Source organism: Leopardus geoffroyi, chromosome C3, assembly GCF_018350155.1.
Source record: "Leopardus geoffroyi isolate Oge1 chromosome C3, O.geoffroyi_Oge1_pat1.0, whole genome shotgun sequence".
In the NCBI taxonomy this organism is placed as follows: Eukaryota; Metazoa; Chordata; class Mammalia; order Carnivora; family Felidae; genus Leopardus; species Leopardus geoffroyi.
Window position 1 is genome coordinate 68,613,815 of NC_059338.1, and position 21,028 is coordinate 68,634,842.

Here is a 21,028-nt window from a genome sequence, read left to right on the forward strand (position 1 = left end):
CCCCCCCCTCAGCCCTGACTGAGGGCAGGGTCAGGAGAAGGCACCCATTCAGAGGGGAGAGAGAGGCCTCGAGCCAAGCGGGTTTGGCCAGGAAGGTGGGTGGGCTTTTCTTAAGGATATACTTTGATGTGCAGGAGTTTTTAAGAAGTCTAGTTTATCAGTTTTTTCTTTTCAAAAAAAGTGCTCTTCCCACCTCTCACGTTAATTGTATTATTTAAAAAGATTCTGTTTTATGAAGTCTTGACTCTCCGTTCTTCTCCAGATATCATTGACCCTGCAATCCTGCGCCCAGGACGCCTGGACAAAACACTTTTTGTGGGTTTGCCGCCCCCAGCGGATCGCCTGGCCATCCTGAAAACCATCACCCAAGTGAGTACAGGAAATGGTGTACTTGGGGTGTGTTTGTCTCGTTGCAGATACAGACTAGCATCTGTCGCTTTCAATATTTGCTCGGCTGTGTCTCCCAAAGACAGATTTTGATCATTGAAGAGACTGTGCATTCTTTGTTATTTGCTTAAAATGACAGGGATATTTGTTAAGTTTTGAGTTAAATGCTCAACTGATATAACTGAGATTTTACTCTGATCATATTGTTTTGTTCTTTTATTTTTTTAATTTTTTTACATAAAATTGTTTTTAATGTTTTTTTTTTTTTTTTTTTAATGTTTATTCTTGAGAGAGAGACAGAGACAGAGTGTGAGTGGGGGAGCGTCAGAGAGAGAGAGGGAGACACAGAATCTGAAGCAGGCTCCGGGCTCAGAGCTGTCAGCATAGAGCCCGACGCGGGACTCGAACTCACAAACTGTGAGATCATGACCTGACCTGAAGTCAGATGCTTAACCGACTGAGCCACCCAGGCGCCCCCCGTTTTTTTTGGTGTTTTGTTTTGTTCTTTTAGATCTTTGATTGTTACTTTACAGAAATTGTCTTTAGAGGGATTTGAAATGGAATAGAAACTTTTGGACAATAAATACAGGCCCATTATAAGTATCCAGAGAAAAACTGAGTTTTGAAACCACAGTGTTGAGTCTGTCCTCCATGCTGATGTGTACCATCTTTTTTTTCTTCTTTTTTTTTTAACGTTTATTTATTTTTGAGAGAGAGAGTGTGAGCGGGGGAGGGGCAAAGGGAGAGGGAGACACAGAATCCGAGCTGTCAGCACAGAGCCTGACTCAAGGCTCAAACTCACAAACCATGAGATCATGACATGAGCCAAATTTGGACGCTTAACTGACTGAGCCACCCAGGTGTCCCTCTTTTCTTCTTTTTAAGTAAACTCTGCATCTACAGTTAAGCGTCCGACATCGGCTCAGGTCATGATCTCTCAGTTCATGAGTTCGAGCCCTGCATGTGCTCAGAGCCTGGACCCTGCTTCCGATTCTTTGTCTTCCTCTCTCTCTGCCCCTCCCCACTCACGCACTCTCTGTCTCCCTCTCTCTCAAAAATAAACATTAAAAAAATGTTTTTTAATAGTTTATTCATTCTGCTATGTTCCTTGAGTTCTTTCTTTGATTAAGAATGCCTGCTGGTTGTTGGGGCACCTGGGTGGCTCAGTCGGTTAAGTGGCCGACTTCGGCTCAGGTCATGATCTCGTGGTTCACGAGTTCAAGCCCCACATCGGGCTCTGTGCTGACAGCTCAGAGCCTGGAGCCTGCTTCGGATTCTGTGTCTCCCTCTATCTCTGCCTCTTCCCTGGTCACACTCTGTGTCTCTCTCTCAAAAATAAATAAACATTAAAAAAGTTTTTTTAAGTCTTTTAAAGAATGTCTGCTGGTTGTTACTAGACTTATGACATAGTAGCCGGAATTGAGTTTTTCTTGGTCACACAGTCTTTCTTCCTGGTCTTTGTAGAAATTACAAAATTATTTTTTTACTTTTATTTATATACGTATATATTTTTTATGTAATCTCCATGCCCAACGTGGGACTCAAATTTATGACCCAAGATTGAGAGTCACATGCTCCACCGACTGGGCCAGTGGGGTGCCCGTGTTATTTATTTATTTTTAATGGAGTTATAGTCGACACGCAATATTATTTTAGTTTCAGGTGTGTAGCATAGTGATTTGACATTTTAAATGTTTATTTATTTTGAGAGAGAGAGAAAAACGTGTGAGCAGGGGAGGGGCACAGAGGAGGGAGAGAATCCCAAGCAGGCTCCGCACCGTCAGCACAGAGCCTGATGCAGGGCTCAAACCCACGAATGCTGAGATGATGACCTGAGCAGAAGTCCAGAGCCGGACACTCGACCGACAGAGCCACCAGGCGCGTCTGTTTCTGCAAAATGCCTTTGGGACGTTGAACCTGTAAAGATGTCTGAGGCCGCTGCGCGCTCTCTCTTCCCCCTGGGGGATGATCTGCTTTTTCTGCCTGGTCTGCATTTGGGAAGCTGAGTAAGGGCGGCGGGTGCCTCACTGCCGCTGGTGGCCTGCTGGCTGTGGGCTCACGTTCTGGGTGTGGGGTGCCAAAGCTGCTGCAGGCAAGGGGCTGTGTGTCGGACGTCTGGATACCTCTGATTCCTGTGCTCGGCTTTCTCCTCTCAGGCGCCCGATTTCTGCTCTGTCTCTCTTATCGTTGGTCCCGCGCTTTGGCTTTTGCCTTTTTCTCCGTGTTCACTGTGCCGGGTGAACACTGGGAGCACTAGGAACACCGCGCCCGTGCTCCCTGTCTCCATCGTCCCTTCTCCCGTCCCTTCTCCCTGCCGTGCTTCCCTCCCTCTCTCTGCCCCCAACCCCCAGCCCTGCTGCCTCCTTGTCCCAGTGGGGAGGCCCGCTCCCGCCTCCGTCCCTTCCCGCTCTGCCGGGAGCCAGGTGCTGCTGCTGCCTTGCAGTCGTGTCCTTGATGCCTGGCGTGGGAGAGGGAGCCGAGCTGGCACAGGTTCACCCTCGCGAGGACGCCTGAGTGGGCTCCGTCCTGGAGGACGCCCCGTGTGGTGACCTGGACCTGCCCTATCCACCCAGAGCGTGGCCCGTCCCCACGGCCGTGCCCCCGGTGCCACAGGGCTGCCTGGGGGAAGGACGCCCCCCTTCTGTACTGGCAGAGGGAGACTCTGGGCCGTTGCTTCCAACTGCAGAGAGCAGCGTGTGCGGCCGCCTCCCGACAGAGGTGCGAGGGCCCACTTTGTGGGCCGAGGCCCCCACTGACAGCAGTCTGGAAGACCACTCGGAGGAAGGGGAGGCAGAAGTTGTGCGGTGAGGCTCACCGGAACCCAGGCCGTGTTGGGCGCAGCGAAGAGGACGTGGGTGTGAGCACCGTGTCCAGTTTTCGTAGGATGCTGGACTGACCGTAGAGTTGAGGGGCAGACACCGAGGAGGGTGAACTGTCTGCTGAGACCGCTGAATAGATGAGGGTCCGGGGACGAGGAGGCGATGCTGCTGGAGGTTCTGGTTCCCCGGGGGTTTTCCAGGCTGGACTCAGCTCGGAGCTTGCGAGTTCTCGAGAGCCCTCTGGCTGCCACCAGCACGTGGCTGCAGGTCAGAGACATGAACACATGCGCTTCGTTCCGGGGGCTCTCGATCTATCCGGCCACCCCTGGGCAGCGTCTGGGGACATTTATGTCGGGCGGAGGCCAGGGGTGATGGTGCTGCCGGACCACCTACGGGGCACAACACAAGTTATCCGACCCAAAGCGTCAGTGACACCAGGGGACCCTGCTGCGGTTGTGTGTCCAGTGAGTATGGTGACGAGCGTGTGGCCTTTCTCCCCCGCCCCCGGCTCTGTCTGGGAGCCACGTTCCCGAGGTTTTGTTTGCTTTGGTCAAAGCCTCTGTGTACGGATGTAAGCACCCCCGAGCATGTGCGTGCGCTCGCTGTTTGTGCCCACAGATCCCTGCAGTTGCCATGATGTGATAACTCACACTTGCCCCTGGGATATCACTCATTAAGGGCAGAGACCGGAGCGCGTGTGCCAGACAAGACGCAGGTGGCGTTTAGGGCCTCGATCGATGGTTGTTTCAGGTGTGTTTCGTCCTCTGTGTGGCGCTTGGCACCGGGGGACAACTGGACACTTCTTCATCTAGAATTTTCAGTGCTGTTTGCCAAAATAATTAGTCCTCAGACTGAGGAGCGCATGCTCAAAGCCCCCCACTTTAAAGGTAAAATTACTAAGAAAATAAGACTATAGAGGATTAGCCTGCGTTATTGTAAACTACCTATATTCCCGATGGCGTGTGAACTCTGAGGACCCTAAAACCTAAGACGTAGGCCTTACCGCTGAGGGGCTTGTCTTCCAGACCAAAGGATAATACGATGTTTATAAAACAACAAGCATATTCATTCGTTCCTGAGGAGGGAGGAAAACGAAGGGAAGATAGCCCGGCCGTGTCCGCTGTATGAATGCAGAGTGCGCACCCCCAGGGGGCTTTGTCGGCGTCTCCCAGTGTGACCTCCGGCCGCACGCACACTGCCCGCCGCCTGCACACTGTGACCACCAGCCGCCCACTGTCGCTGGACCAGCCACGTACTTTGACCGCCAGCCGCGCACTGTCGCTGGGCCAGCCACCGGGAGGGCTGTGAGCGGCTCACCTCAGTGAGGTCAGCGCTCTGCCTCGGCAGTAGGTTTGCGGAGATGGGAAGGGGCTTTGCCCCGAGTCACCTTGAAAAGGCGGACATGACACTGTGAGGGGTTGTCTTCAGATGTCCCTGCAAGGGAGGGTAGACCGCGGGGACACTGAGGTCGGTAACAGAGCCACTGTCACGTGTTAGCCAGGATGGGGGAGTCTGACCATTTTGTGGCTTGGACCCTGTGTGCGCGTGTCTGCGTTCAGACACGGTGATGTCAGGGCTTGTTTGTGTCATTTTTGTCTTGGTCCGTCCTGGTCATGGGGCGGCCTTGTGTGATGTCCACGTTCTGTGACGTTCTGTCCAGCAGGAGAACAGCACCGGCTGGCCGTGAGTGTGGACATTGCCGGGCAGCAGTGAGGCCCGCCTGACGGTGTTGGGAGCCGCCCGGCGTCCAGGACTGCTTCTCTCCTCCGCCTTGTGTTTCCACACGTTCTGTTGTGAGCGTGTAGTATATTTGGGGGGGGAGGGGGGAGGGGTCTTTTTTTAAAGAATGGTTTTCTGGCATAAATGTAGAGGTTTAGGAGGAAGAGCGGAGAATCAGACAGACGTCCTTTGGGCAACTTTCATGCACAAGGTTGTGAATGTGGAAAGGAAAAAAAACAAAAAGACATTCAGATAGAAAAATCAGTTTGATTTTAAACAGCAGCGTTTTGTAGCATTGTGGTTTGAACTGTTACGTGCTCGGTCCTCAGCCTGTGTCAGCGGTGCAGGTGGAGGAGGCGTTCGTTCGGTGACTTCCTCTCTGACCTCAGTGGGTAGTTCCGCTCAAGTTAAGGGGGTGCTCTGCTCTCCCTCGGGAGCCTGGGCGCCCACCCTGCAGAGAGGTGCCCACACTGCAGTGTACTCCACCCCTCCTGTCCCCCTCCGCCTCCCCCTCCTCTTCCCCCCTCCCCTCCCCTCCCCTCCTCTCCTGTTCCCACCCTCTCCTTCCCTCCAGGCCCCTTCCTCCCTTCCTGCTCCCCTTCCCCTCCTCCTCTCCTGCCCCTGCTCCCCCCTCCCTTCCCCTCCTCCCCTTCCCCTCCTCCCCTTCCCCTTCTCCCTCTTCTCCCCTTTCCCCTCCCTACTCCCCCTTCTCCCCCCCCCCCCTCCTCATCTCCCTCCTGGAATGTTCTTGTTCATAAAGAGCGAGAGTGGGCAGAGGGATAGGACTCAGGCCTCTGATTTCAGGGGAGGGTCCACAGTCAGACACCCTGGCTGCACACACTGTATAAATCAGTCCCACCTGAGAAAAAGTGGCATTTTCAATGTTTACCCTTCCGGTTTCAAAGTTTGCTGGCATCTTACTTGAATCCCCCAGATTGTTATATATGCTGTTTCTTCTTATTAATGCATGAAATAATATGGAGAGATTACAATAAAATTCTTTCATCTTGATCCTAAAAGTCTGAAAAGATCTGTAGGTCAGAGCAACTTCTCCGTATCTTTTAGAGTCTTTTAGAGTTTTCTCTTTAAGAGAAAAATTAGTGATGACAAACTACTTTTCTTTGGTGTTTCTGGTAATGATGTGGTAACAAGAGGCTTATCAGTAAAAACCCCCTTGGGCAAGGGGGATTTCTTCTTTTAACTTCCATTTCTTCCTTAAATAAACATCATTAGAACTTGCCCTATATCAAAAAGCCAAAATGATCATTTGATAACCGCCAAGGGCTTTGAGATAATAGTCTTTTCTTATATAATGCTTTTTAAAAAATGTTTATTTATTTTGAGAGAGAGAGTTAGAGAGTGGGCAGGGGAGGGGCAGAGAGAGAAGGGGAGAGAATACCAAGCAGGCTCCACACTGTCAGCCTAGAGCCCGACGTGGGGCTCAGACTCACCAACCATGAGATCATGACCTGAGCCGAAATCAAGAGGCCCTGCTTAACCGACTGAGCCACCTATGCACCCCAGATAATGTGTGGTTTTTAAAGTTACAATAAAAATCCCACTAAAAGACCCCAAATTCCCCATTCATTTTTTAAATTGTGTCCTATGAGACTAAAATATATATTAATATCTCACCTGGAAATGTTATCTGTCCAGTTTTCATGAGCCAAGAATATCAGATATAACAACAGGTAATATTTTTGAAGGTCATAACTGTGCATGTATGGATATGCTTAATCCTTCCAACTGCTTTTTGAACTGTTTGAAATGAGATATTTAGGGGCGCCTGGGTGGCGCAGTCGGTTAAGCGTCCGACTTCAGCCAGGTCATGATCTCGCGGTCCGTGAGTTCGAGCCCCGCGTCGGGCTCTGGGCTGATGGCTCAGAGCCTGGAGCCTGTTTCCGATTCTGTGTCTCCCTCTCTCTCTGCCCCTCCCCCGTTCATGCTCTGTCTCTCTCTGTCCCAAAAAAGATAAATAAACGTTGAAATGAGATATTTAAATATTCAACTATCGTTTCTATTTTAGTGATGAGCAAACCGTAGCTCACAAAAGTGGGGTATAGACATGTATATTTCTATATGTATATGTTTAGAGACTGGCAAGAAATTGTAAATTAATGGTGCTAAGATTATGTTAATTTTCTTTATTTTTTTCAATCAACTATATAAATAGATGTCATTCTGATTCCAGATGCTGTTATATGACAAAGAATAGATTTCTCTGACTAAAGATAGATTTAGTTATTGAAATAAAATAGTACATCATGAGATATTTTTGAACCTGAGCTTTCCATACATCTAGTATTAATCAGAATTCTGGGAAAAGTAGTGTAAATGGGTCATAACTTCCTTTTTTTTCTCTACTGTTCCAATTTTAGTATATGTGCTGCCGAAAGGAGCACATAACTTCCTTTCTCTTAATCGTGGTAATATGTTTAACTTAAATTTATCATTTTAACCGTTATTTTTTCATTTTTATTAGTTTCGGGTGTACAATACAGCGATCCAACGCCTCATACAACATGCTCATCACAAGTGCGCCCCTTAATCCCCATCCCCGCCCCCCATCTCCCCTCTGGTGATCAGCCGTATGTTGTCTAGAGTTAAGAGTCTGTTTCTTGGTTTCTCTCTTACTCTTTGTTCATTAGTTTTCTCAAGTTGCACATATGAATGAAATCATGTGATATTTGTCTTTCTCTGACTTCACTTAGCATAATACTCTCCAGTTCCATCCACGATGTTGCAAATGCAAGATTTCATTCTATTTTATGGCTAAGTACTACTCCATTATGTATATATACCACATCTTCTTTATCTATTCATCAGTCGGTGGACACTTAGGTTCTTTCCATTGACTATCGCCGATAGTGCTGCTATAAACATTGGGGTGCATGTGCCCCTTTGGATGAGTGTTTTTGTATTCTTTGGGTAAATACCTAATAGTGCAATTGCTGGGTCGTAGGGTAAGTTCTATTTTTAACTTTTTGAGGAACCTCCACCCTGTTTTCCGGAGTGGCCTCACCAGTTTGCATTCCCACCAGCAGTGCAAGAAGGTCCCCTTTCTCCGCGTCCTCACCAACATCTGTTGTTTCTTGTGTTTTTGATTTGAGCCATTCTCACAGGTGTGAGGTGATACCTCACTGTGCTTTTGATTTGTATTTCCCTGATATTTGGTGATGTTGAGCATCTTTTCATGTGTCTATTAGCCTTTTGTTTGTCTTCCTCAGAATAATGTCTATTCGGGTTCTCTATCCATTTTAATAGGGTTATTTGGGGCGGGGGGGTTGATGTTGAGTTGTGTAAAGTTCTTTATAGATTTTGGATACTAACCCTTTATCAGATATGTTGTCTGCGAATATCTTCTCCTGTTCCATAGGCTCCCTTTTAGTTTTGCTGATTATTTCCTTCACTGTGCAGAAGATTTTTATTTTGATGTAGTCCAAATAGTTTAATTTCACTTTGGTTTTCCCTTGCCCGAGGGGACCTATCTGGAAAAATGTTTCTATGGCCAAGGTCAGGGAAAATCACTGCCTACATTTTAACCATTGTTAAGTGTACCATTCTTTGGCATTGGTACATTGACGTTGTCAGACAACACACTTGAATTGAGTAATTTAAAGATCAAATTGGCTTTATTCAACAATTCATGAATGTGGGAACATTTCATTTCATCCAGCAGGTAGAAGGAACTCTGAAGAGCTGTAGAAAAAGAAAGGCTTTTAAAGGCAGAAAGATGGGGCGCCTGGGTGGCGCAGTCGGTTAAGCGTCCGACTTCAGCCAGGTCACGATCTCGCGGTCCGTGAGTTCGAGCCCCGCGTCAGGCTCTGGGCTGAGGGCTCAGAGCCTGGAGCCTGTTTCCGATTCTGTGTCTCCCTCTCTCTCTGCCCCTCCCCCGTTCATGCTCTGTCTCTCTCTGTCCCAAAAATAAATAAACGTTGAAAAAAAAAATAAATAAATAAAAAAAAAAAAAAAAAAAAAGGCAGAAAGGAGGTGGGACAAGGAAGTGTATTAGCAAGAAGTGTGTCGTTTCAGACCAGGACACCTTCCTGAGGGGTTGGAAGGGCCTTTTGCAGGGATTGTCTCACTAGTGCTGACCACTCTCCCTGGTGTCAGGAGGTCCCCTGGCTGGTGGGGACCAGGGGTTCCAAGCCGACGGCTGACAGTCCCCTCCCCGTGTCAGATGGTCCCCTGGCTGGTGGGGATGGGGGGTTCCAAGCCGACCGCTGACGGTGCCCTCCCCGTGTCAGATGGTCCCCTCCCTGTGCCATGAGGTCCCCTCCCTGTGCCAGGAGGTCCCCTCCCTGTGTCAGGAGGTCCCCTGGCTGGTGGGGACCGGGGGTTCCAAGCCGACGGCTGACGGTCCCCTCCCCGTGTCAGATGGTCCCCTCCCTGTGCCAGGAGGTCCCCTCCCTGTGTCAGGAGGTCCCCTGGCTGGTGGGGACCGGGGGTTCCGAGCCGACGGCTGACGGTCCCCTCCCCGTGTCAGATGGTCCCCTCCCTGTGCCAGGAGGTCCCCTCCCCGTGTCAGGAGGTCCTCTGGCTGGTGGGGACCGGGGGTTCCAAGCCAACGGCTGACGGTCCCCTCCCCATGTCAGATGGTCCCCTCCCCGTGCCAGGAGGTCCCCTCCCCGTGTCAGGAGGTCCCCTGGCTGGTGGGGACCGGGGGTTCAAAGCCGATGCTGACGGTCCCCTCCCCTTGTCAGGTGGTCCCCTCCCCGTGCCAGGTGGGTCCCCTGGCTGTTGGGGATGGGGGTCCCAGGCCGACGGGCTGAAGGTCACCTTTTGGGAGAGGCCGAGACCGCAGTTGGGTTGGGTGTTACGTCTTGGTTTGCCGACTGGGACTCGGCCCGAGTGAGTCCGTTTGGGGCCTTGTCTCCTTCCGAACAACCGCCCCCTCTTCTGACCCGCCCCTCGGCCTGCCTCAGGACACCAGAAATGTGAGGCCTGGGCGCCACTCCCCGCTTGCGCTCTGCAGGCCCGGCAGCGTGTGCTGACGCCCCGCGGTGGCGACTTGAGGCCCACGCCTTTTAAGTGGCTCCTCGTCTCCGCTCCTCTCCTGGCGTTCCAGTCGCGGGGGGCCGATTCGCCCGGTGGTCGGCGCTGCGAACAGGCCTCCGCAGCTTCCGAGAGAGTCCAGCCGGCCGGCGAGACCGCGGTGGTCCTGCTCAGGGTGGCCCCGGCGTCTGGAGTGCGCTTCAGAGCCACGGCCCCCGAGACCCGAACCAACCGAAATCCAGCCGGAGACAGACCGTGTTGAGGGAGTGACCTTTCTACGTGCAGTGGCTTGTTCGGTGATTTCAGGAGGCTGAGTTTCAGCTTCGGCAGAAACGTTAATACTGGGGTGGTGGCCACAGCACGGATGCCCCCTTGTGCGACCAAGATACGATCAAGGCCTGTCCTGCCATCAGAAACAACTTGGGCCAGGGGCGCCTGGGTGGCGCAGTCGGTTAAGCGTCCGACTTCAGCCAGGTCACGATCTCGCGGTCCGTGAGTTCGAGCCCCGCGTCAGGCTCTGGGCTGATGGCTCAGAGCCTGGAGCCTGTTTCCGATTCTGTGTCTCCCTCTCTCTCTGCCCCTCCCCCGTTCATGCTCTGTCTCTCGCTGTCCCAAAAATAAATAAACGTTGAAAAAAAAAAAAAAAAAAAAAAATTTTATAAAAAAAAAAAAAATAAAAAAAAGAAACAACTTGGGCCAGAGTCTAAGGATTTTCATTAGATGAGTCTGCTTTAGTGGCAGATTTTCAAGAGTTAAGGAGAGGTTCCTCATCTTAGCCTCATTTACATTTATTCCTAACCAAAATCACGGAAGCTGGGACCTGCCAGAAGGAGCTAATTTTGAATCACGAGAGCCTTCTGGTACAGCCAGGGAGTCCAGCAAAGTTTAAGGGTCTGAGGACCACGCGGATGGTTTTATTCTGGTTACCTGTGCCTTGTGTCTTCTTTGTATAGAGCCTGGACGCAGGGTTCCCTGGGTTTGGGTTTGTTAGAGACAGGGAAATGGACCGTAGGCGCAGAGAGACAGGGGTGATGGAGAGGGGCTGAGTTTGTTCAAGAGAAACTGAGGCAGGAGGCTCGTGGCAAGTACAGTGGTCATGTGGAGGTTGGATTACCCCCTTGGTCTTGGCCTGGGTGATACGGATGATGACGTTATCTTTTCAGGCTGATGCCAGGGAGAGGGGTTTGTGTTTAGTGACCGTGTAGAGGCCTCGTCTGGCGTGCTGGGAGGAAGCAGGCCACCTCGATGGTGATCGCTTCTCCCCCCAACTCGGGTCCCGCTGGTGCAGGCGGAACCTCTTGTGCCGTGTGACGTGTACCCAGAGGTGAAGCCCGAAGTTTGCTGCCCTCTGGGCAGTGAGGACCACCTGGCATGGCCCCTTCAGAGATCCTCATTCACGAAGGGGGCCGAGGAAGTGGAATGTTATTTTGGAGAGTTGTAGCCAGGTGTTTGAGGAAACTGGAATGCAGGACCGGTCTCGTGACAGGTGGGTAACAAAGCCTCAGAGGCACCTGACAGGATTAGAAGGGAGGATGACGGGGGTGCAGAGAAGTTTGTCTCCACAGTTACCTTCATTTTTCGGATGTTAGGGGATCAGGTAGGGAGATAGTACATGTTTCATCTTTGTTTCCGAAGGTGTCCTTTACCTGACTGTTGTAGGTCACGTCTGGTTCCTCAAATCTGGAAAAATAAAACGTAAAGAACCAGTGCCTGAAGCAAGAGTGGTAAAATCTGTACCCTCAGTTCATTCAGTCCCACGTTACTAATTCTTGTTTTGTTCGAATCAGGTTTTGCCATGAGTTCTGGAAATTCTTACGCAGTTCGTTTTTATGATCTTGAAGTCACCAGAAACCTGTGTTTGCCAGGGCGTTGCTGTGAACCTCCTTGATGACCCACTTTGGCAGGAACATTATTGCAAAAGCATCTGAGTAAAACAGTAACTCTCTATAATTGACAAACACCTTCAAACAAGGCCCATTGTTAAAGATCTGATTAGAGTTCATTGTGATAGAGTTGATGGGAGATTTGATTGGTTCTGTGACGCAGCATTTTTAAATGAAAACTGGTTTTATGATGATAACGTTATTCCAGGACGTATCAGACTCTCTCTGCAATAGTTCTGTAACTGCACAAATACCCCCTGGTTGTATTTCTTACTCGACATGTTGGTTTTGCATATCAAGTGAGCCTTGCTTCAACATCTGCCTCTAGAAGGAGAGAAAAAAATCTTTTGAGATGTTTTAGGGGCCCTCTGGTCAATTTCAAGATTAATTCTAAGATTAAAAAACAAAACAAAACATTTAGGATTTGAAATTGGGAAGTAATCCAAGGAAACTTGTCCTTGCTGCAGATGAGGTCAAGTTCAGATTCAGTTGTGCATAAGCACACTTTTGGTATTAAAACTTTTTTTTTTATAACCCTTAAAATTCAACCTTACCTTGACCATGCATAAAATTATTTCTCAACTTTTAAAAACCTTAATTTATAGTGAAAGTTAAGAAGTGAACAATCGTGAACTGTCCCTTCACTAGCCTTCTGTGCCTTTGCAAATTTATAAATATTTCTTTTTTATTTATTTTATTTATTTATCTTTTTTATGCCCAGCATGGAGCCCAGGGTAGGGCTTGAACTCACAATCATGAGATCATGACCTGAGCTGAGATCAAGAGTCAGATGCTTCACCGACTAAGCCACCAGGCGCCCCTGTAAATACTTATAATTGCTAGAACTGTATGCTTTCCTCACAGTAAATGCTTTGGCAACACAAAACATGTTTCCTCCCAGACCCAAGGATCTCGTGTTCCTCTGCAAAGCCAAATGTAGATGAACCTGGTTTTAGTAGTTTTTGGGTATTTCATTTGGGGATGACCTAGGTATGCAGTGAATTTCATTTAACTCATCATTTAGCAAACCTTAGCTTTAAGGTTTTGAGTAACCAAAAGATTTTGGAAACTATTTGCTGAAAATTCCACCTAGAAATTGTTCCCATTTACATCTGTGTAAATCATTTGTTCTTAACAGTTATGTTTGGATTACTTTTTTTTTTTTTTTTTTTTTTTTTTGGAAGAGAGAGAACGAGCAGGGGAGGGGCAGAGTGAGAGAGAGAATCCCAAGTGGGCTCTGCAGTGTCAGCCCAGAACCCCACTCAAGTCTTGAACTCTCAAACCATGAGATGATGGCCTGAAATCGAATCAGGTACTCAGTGAACTGAGCCACCGCAGTGCCTCTGGATTACTTATGAAAACTTCATTGACCTGGGACACATGGTTAGTTTTCTGACCAACCAGTTTTGTAACTGGTAACAGGAATGTATCTGATTAGCAAACCAGGTAGAATAACAGTTGCCGTATACTCAATGTTAGTTCAAAGACATGTCTGTCCTAATTACACCAACAAACCGAAAGTAGCTTTTAGTCACCAAAGATTATCCTAGATCATGTGAACTTGGGGGAAAGAAAGCTCCAAATACCTGGGTTGGATTTTGTATTTTTAAGAGTCTTAGGAATCCTTCCACAAAGCCTATGGAAGGCTTTTCTTTCCGTCTGGGTACATAGTTTAGGGGACAAGGCCGGGAAAAAGTTCCTAAGCAGGCTCTGAATATCAGCTTCTACTTTAGCCAAGTACTAAAAAAATCTTTTTAAATATGCTGTCTGTTTTAGCTGGGACAAACAGCAAATGTTTCTGGCAATATCGAACCAGTCCTTGGACTTAAAGAGTCGTCACCAAATAGGGTGCAGAAAAATTTTTCTCTTTCTTTTTCTGCTGGATACACAGAGGTCTGGGAGGGGTGATTCGGGGGGAGCACGTTCACCCCCGGGCGGCTCTTGTTTGTTTCCAGGATCCCACATGTAGTTTCCACGCAGGTGTGAGGACAGGGAGAGGCCCTGCACCTGCCAGACTTTGACAAGGTTTCCCACTAAGTATCATCTCCGTTTGCCCTGGCTGTTCTGGGGGTGAGGCCGCGCCAGCCAGCGGGTCCCCCACAGCCTCAACCAGCTCGGGGATGGCCCGTGGGGCCCTCCTTACTGGGGAGATGGGGTGTCTGTGCTGGAACTACTTAGGCCGATTTTGTTCACTCTTGTTCCAGAGTTCATCCTTCAAAATCGGATCCGTGGCCTGTCATCCTGTTTCCTGCCTTCTATCAACCCATTAATCTTTGGAGTGAACGCAAGTGTAGAAACCTTCAAGGATCCTCCTTGGGTTTAGGAAATTATTTAGCTGGGACCTTGAATTTGGCAGTTGGCCAAGGATTGAAAGCTGCCCCAAGAGTATTGCCGTGGCTGTGGCCTTGGGTAGTCTTATTTGGAAAGGCACCTATTTGATAGTCTCCTCAGAGTGATAGGGGTTGAGGCTGAGGAGAACTAGAAGGAGGCAGGGAGCCAGTGATGTCTCACAGCCTCTCATTTCTCATTTCGCTTTAGCATTTGCCATAGATCTTTCTTTGTAGCAATTTTGGAGTTTTGGAGCATTTTGGAGGCGTCTTCATGCCAATTTAGATAAGTATCCCATTCTCTTTGGTTTCGGAACCCTTTTTTTATTATTATTATTTTTTTAACGTTTATTTATTTTTGAGAGAGAGAAACACAGAGTGTGAACAGGGGAGGGGCAGAGAGAGAGGGAGACACAGAATCTGAAGCAGGCTCCAGGCTCCGAGCTGTCAGCACAGAGACCGACATGGGGCTGGAACTCAAGAACCGTGAGATCATGACCTGAGCTGAAGCCGGACGCTTAACCGACTGAGCCACCCAGGTGCCCCTGGAACCCTTGTTTTTAAGTGTATTTTTAAAATGATCTATCAGGGACGGGGCACCTGAGTGGCTCACTCGGTTAAGTGGCCGACTTTGGCTCACATCATGATCTCACGGTTCCTGAGTTCCAGCCCCGAGTCAGGCTCTGTGCTGACAGCTCGGTGCCTGGAGCCTGCTTCGGATTCTGTCTTCTCCCTCTCTCTCTGCCCCTCCCCTGTTCACACTCTGTTTCTCTTTCTTTCTCAAAAATAAATAAACATTAAAAAAAATTTTTTTTTTTTAAATGATCTATCAGGGGCGCTTGGCTGGCTCAGTCAGTGGAGCAGGCAACTCTTGATCTTGAGGTCATGAGTTCAAGCCCCACATTGGGCATAGAGCCTACCTTTAAAAAAAAAAGTAATCGTATCTACTTGTAACACTCCTCATGGTGGCCGCTGTAATTTCCCAAAGGGCTGGCAGCAGTTGGTAGGATCCAAGCTGCAAGTGAAGTTTAACCCACATTTCTGTCTGGCCATAGTTTTGAGCCTCCAACCTGACAATTCCAGAGTCAGTTCTCAGGACACAAAAAGGCCTAGTAAGATTTTGCCATTTTTGCAGATATGTGCAGCTTCTGGGACTGTAGTTTCTAGACGTAAACTAAAAGCAAGTGTGCTGGATGGAGGTGGCCTACACCTGAGAGTTGGACGCTTAACCAACTGAGAGCCACCCAGGCGCCCCATCTCCAGTTTCTTCCATCAGCGTTTTACAGTTTTCAGAGTACTCGTCTCTCATCTCTTCGGTGAGGTTTATTCCTAGGTATTTTATTGGTTTTGGTGCAACTATAAATAGTGGTGTTTTCCTAATTTCTGTTTCTGCTACCTCATTATTGGTGTATAGAAATGCAACAGATTTCCATACATTAATTTTGTATCCTGTGACTTTACTGAATCCAGGTATCAGTTTTAGCAATTCTTTGATGGAGTCTTTCAGATTTTCTATAGAGTATAATGTGGTCTACAAATAGTGAAAGTTTGATTTCTTCCTTGCTGATTTGGATGCCTTTGATTTGTTTCTTGTCTGATTCTGAAGCTGAGCTTCCAGTACTCTGGTAAATAACAGTGGTGAGAGTGGACACCCCTTGTCTTGTTCCTGACCATAAGGGGAAAAAAGTCTGTCAGTTTTTCCCCATCGAGGATGATGTTGGCTGTGAGTGTTTTATATACAGCATTTATGATATTGAGGTATGTTCCCTCTGTCCCTAGTTGTTGAGGGTTCTTATCATGAACGGATGTTGTGCTTCGTCAAGTGCTTTTTCGGTATCTATTGAAAGGATCATATGGTTTTATCCTTTTTATCCATTGCTGATGTAATGTATCATATTGATCTACAAAACCTTTTTAAAGTTTGTGTGTTTATTTTGAGAGAGAGAGAGAGAGAGCAGGGGAGGGGAAGAGAGAGGGGGAAACACAGAATCCCAAGCAGGCTCCAGGCTCTGAGCTGTCAGCACAGAGCCTGTCACGGGGCTCAGACTCAGGAACCACGAGATCATGACCAGAAGTGAAATCGAGAGTCGGATGCTTCACCCACTGAGCCACCCAGGCACCCTGGTTTGCGAGTGTTTTATTGAGAATTTTTGCGTCTATATTCATCAGGGATATTGGCCTGTAGTTCTCTTTTGTGGTGTCTTTATCTGGCTTTGGTATCAGGATAATGCTGGCCTCATAGAATGAATTTGGAAGTTTTCCATCCTTTTCTGTTTTTTAGAATACATAGATACTAGTTTTTTTATTACCAAAATAAATAACAAAGATTTAGGAACTTCCAAAACTTCATTCAGCTGCAGACTTGACCTGCAGAACTCAGATTTCTTAATTCCTGGTCCAAAGTTATTTCTTCTTTTTAGACCTTTTTAATGAAGTACAATACACATACAGAAAAGTGGACGTATCGTTACATACCCACTGTAAGAGTCTTTGTAAACAAAATCTCCAGATCAAGAACGAGAACATTTAGGGACACCTGGCCGGTTCAGTCAGTGGAACATGTGGCACTTGATCTCAAGGTTGTGGATTCACCTCCCACGGGTGTAGGGACTACTTAAAAGTGAAGTCTTGGGGCACCTGGGTGGCTCCATCTGTTCATAATCTGACTTGATTTTAGCTCCGGTCATGGTCTCAAGGTTCATGCGATCGATCGCCACATTGGGCTCTGTGCTGACAGCGCAGAGCCTACTTGGGATTCTCTCTCCCCCTCTCTCTCTCTGCTCCTCCCCTGCTTGTGCGCTTTCTCTCCCTCCCCCTACCTCTCAAAATAAATAAACATTAAAAAAAATTTTTTTTAGAAAAAAATCATCTTATTTTCGGAGGTATAAGCAAGACATTACCCAGGTCAAGTTAGTCTTGCAAATTAACATTTTTATGATGAGACTGGTTTTGTCTGCTCAGAGAATTTTTTAAAAATTAAATACAATCTTTTTCAAAAAGTACATGAACATGAGCAATTACATCCATAGAGTGGTGTGGCCGGGGCCGGAGAGGGGGTACGGGAGGGTCAGTGGTTAGTGCGTCCGAAGTTTCATTTGGGAACGATGAAGAAAGCTGTAGACCTGGATGGCTGCCCAGTACCACAGACGTACGCCCTACACTACAAATGGCTAAAATGATCAATTTTGTTAAGTACATTTTACCACAGTAGGAGAAGAGGTGACCACCAGAGCCACAGAAGCTGTGCTCCCCCTGCTGCCACCACCTGTGCCCACGGTTAACCGACTAAATGGAAAACCTGTGCAATAGAAGAGATCATGCCGTCTGGCCGTCTGGTTTACACACAACTGGAGGGAAAACAGAAAAAAGCACCGAGATTGTTTGCCCGAGGTCCCCTGGAGTTTATTCCCCGTGAGGACTTCCCGGATCAGAGTGCATCGAGCGGGAAACACAACTGTTTCTTGAACCTATGTTAGATGAGCATCTGTGTTTTATGAAATAATAGCAGCTCACACTTGTATAGTTTGTGAAATCCTTATGCAGGCCGAGCTGGGAAGACGTGATAAGACACTGGACGTCTGCGTGCAGAGCCCGGCCGTATGGCGGCAACCTCTGCTCTGGGCGCCTGCCGCGTTGATACCTAATACTCACCTTGAGGCTGAGTGGCGTCTTTACTCACTTATTTCCTGTGTGTTCTAACATAGCGTTTGCTACAACGGAAAGACCGCCTGCAGTATATGTAAGTTGTGAGTCAGGATAGTAAAGCAGATACCTACCCTCTGACCAGGTCATACATCTTAACTCACTAGAAACTGTTTTGTTTGCCTCTGCGGTTTCAGTCACTGAAATGTCACCAAATCTGCAGTGTGCGCACGCAAGGTGCCGTGGGGCGTATTCTGACGCTCGTCCTCTCCGGCTTCCCTCGGTGTGTGAGCCGGAGGGGCCTTGGCACCAAAGTCTGGATCGAGGTTCAGATAAGGCCCCCGAAAGCACATGCGGAGCCCAAAGGGCTGTGTCGTCGTCCCTGGTCAAGTTCTGAGCCGCTCCGCCTTCCCGGCCGGTCCCGCGTCACAGCGGAGCACTGCCCAAGTGTCCACCACGTGTAACCTGCCAAGGGGAGGTGTTCCTCCCCTCTGGACAGCTTCCAGGGGGCGGGTTTTGTTCCTGCTGTGGCTGCACGCTTTCTTTGCACATCACAGGCATCAGTCGTTTGCTTTCGCTTTGTCAGTGTTGTCATCTGCTTCTTAACCTTCTTCTCGAAACTGAAATTTTTAAAATTCTTCCCATACTGGTCAGTGATACTCGTTTAGTCAAGCAGCCGTGACTATTTACTAAGAGCCTAGAATGTGGAAAAGTACTGCTCTTGAAAGCCTCACTGGAAGCTGGCGTTTTCTCTCTTAGAATGGCACCAAACCCCCACTCGCCGCAGATGTCAGTTTGGAAGCCCTTGCTGAGGACCTTCGCTGTGACTGCTATTCGTGAGTACCCGGGTCTCGGGCCCGTTATGTCTCCCAGGCTCCATTTCTTCAGGGGCGAAATGAGGCAGAGTGGTCTTGCGGGGAGCACTGAGTCAGGGGTGAAACCCCTCTGTCGGCCTCTTCCTTCTTAGTGAAGGGACCACCCATTTTGAGGCCCCGAGGAACCCCGAGGTGCAGGGGTTGTCCGGATGGCAGGACATGATCAGAGCACTGTGGTGACAGTGTGTGAACGTCCCTCCCACCCTGTAAGGAGAGTGTCTCCACCTCACCTCAGCCCTCTTGGGAAGTTACTGTTAACGGGGCAAAGGCTTAAGTGAGTAGTTTACAGCTTCAAGCGCTAAAATCTGAAAAGATGTTCCATTCACAACAAAGGCCGTGTCACGGCAGAGCGAAGCCCGGGCCGCATCCTTGGGTTACACAGCGTAGGGTGTGCATTATAAAGGGTCAGGGTTAACGTTGAACGGTGTGTGCTCAGGGTTTATGCTCCTGTAATCACTTTGAGAGACCGATAATTCTAGGCTTCAGCTACTCGTTTGTGATAAAGACGCCTCCACACCTGTGTAAGGGGTTTCAGTGTTAAGGAGAGCAGTGAACACCCAAGCGTGTGTGTAATTATTAAATAGCATTGTAAACCAGCACCTAACCGCAGAAACATTAGATTCACTTCACAATGTAAGCTCTGTGGGCATTTAAATTTTATATATTATCGGGGTTATCAACTTCAGACGTTAAATAGGTTTAATGGCTAGAAATGAGGTATTTCCCCCAGATTCAAACTCTTTCCCGAAGGGCTGCAGGAATTCTGTTTAAGATGTAATGTGGTGAAGCACCAGTCAGCACCAGCGTTTTCCGCTGAACTCAGGAACCATGTTGACACGGCATATTATTTATTGCCCAGAGTAATTATGTGAAGGCTTGCTGGTTTTCCTGTTTTAGCTCATTTATGATAGGTCCACTCAGCTCAGGCTTGAATCAAGGGTATTAAAGACTTTCTAGCCTTTGTGTTTCCCTGTTTTGAACTAGGTGCCATAAATGACTTCTTATCTGAGCTTACTCAAGATGTCAGGTAGCGTGTGGGCGGTCAGCTTGTCGGCAGCCTAGGCCTTGTGAATGAAGATTTTACGACAAATGTGTCAGTTTCTTTCTCTTGACTCGGCGATTCACTTTGTGCATTAACAGTATCTATTGCTATTAGCATTGGAGTAGTTACGATTCATTGCTTTATTTGCTTCGTAATTACCCTTCTTCTAAAAGTTAGAAATACTTTAAGTAAAAGTGAGAAGCTCTTTCCTACTGACCATCATCTGTTTACCCCACCTTTATCGGTTGGTTTCTTTCCTAATTGTGTAATATGTGACTGAAAATTGCTGTCAGACTTCTTTCTGTTCTTTGCAGTGTCTAAGAATAAATCAGTGAGTATGGTTATGTTTTTGCAGGGGTGCGGACCTCTCTGCTTTGGTACGAGAAGCTTCTGTCTGTGCTCTGAGACAGGAAATGGCAGAACCAAAGAGTGGGAGCAAGAAAGGTACCGTTCTTTCCAGAATTTCTCGATTCCACTTACTTAGCACTCCGTATCGCTTAAAGCCACTACTGACCCGGAAAGTGACCCTGTCATAGCAGCTCTTATCTGTGATGTTAGCACTGATGTTCTGCTGGGGCCTGTCCAGGAGCCCACATCTCGCCTGGTTTCTGCCACATTTGCCTGGTCGCCTGCAATTCGTGGCCGCGCTCTCCCGAGTCCCACGGACCCTCACGTGCACCTCCCTGTCCTCTCAGCCTGCACTTCATCTGCAGGTCAAGTCCATATTGATCTTTTGTTCCGTGCATTTCCAAAACTTGTCTTTTTTTATTCCTACTGATTTTCTCTTTCTTCTCCTCCCTTCTTTCCTCTGGCTACCAAGAGTCTCCGAACTAACTTTTGTTCCTCGTCACCCAGCATCTGTGTGGGTCACATTCATCAGCACCCACCACCCACGCCATAATTTTTGTTGTTTAATTGTCGGATTCAGGCACCTGAACTTCTTTTATCATAAGCTATTTCAAATTCCTCTCGGAAGTAGGTGATGTAACTTGCAAAATTAGGGTATCTTGAGAGGAACGACATGTGAGCGTGCTGCCTGAGAGCCGAGTCTGACAGCGTTTAAGGATTTCTCGCTGGAAATTTACAGGCCTCTCTCCACATATTGGCCGCTACTACTAATAATGCTGTTTGGACGTGACTCGGTGATTGTTCAGCACATTCTGATGCCCCTGCCCTGCTGCACTTAGCATTTCTAGTTCCCTGTCCTCCAGGGACTCTGAACGGGTCTCTTGCTGACTGATGCCTTCGACTACACATTTTGTTTTCGGCTTAGGTCACAATCTCGTGGTCGTGGGATTGAGCCCTGCATTGGGCTCTTCACTGGACATGGAACCTGCTT

The 21,028-nt window shown here is 48.2% G+C and overlaps 1 protein-coding gene across 8 annotated transcripts in view; it reads left to right on the forward strand.

The window, feature by feature from the left end:
- The window catches only part of NVL (nuclear VCP like), a 91,738-nt gene that overhangs the window by 59,825 nt on the left and 10,885 nt on the right, over positions 1-21,028 (forward strand). For all 8 annotated transcript variants that reach the window (XM_045453306.1, XM_045453310.1, XM_045453303.1 and 5 more), the window contains 3 exons: positions 263-369; positions 18,532-18,608; positions 20,045-20,133. In XM_045453306.1, coding sequence (XP_045309262.1) covers positions 263-369; positions 18,532-18,608; positions 20,045-20,133 — 273 coding nt within the window. The remainder of the gene's footprint in view (positions 1-262; positions 370-18,531; positions 18,609-20,044; positions 20,134-21,028) is intronic.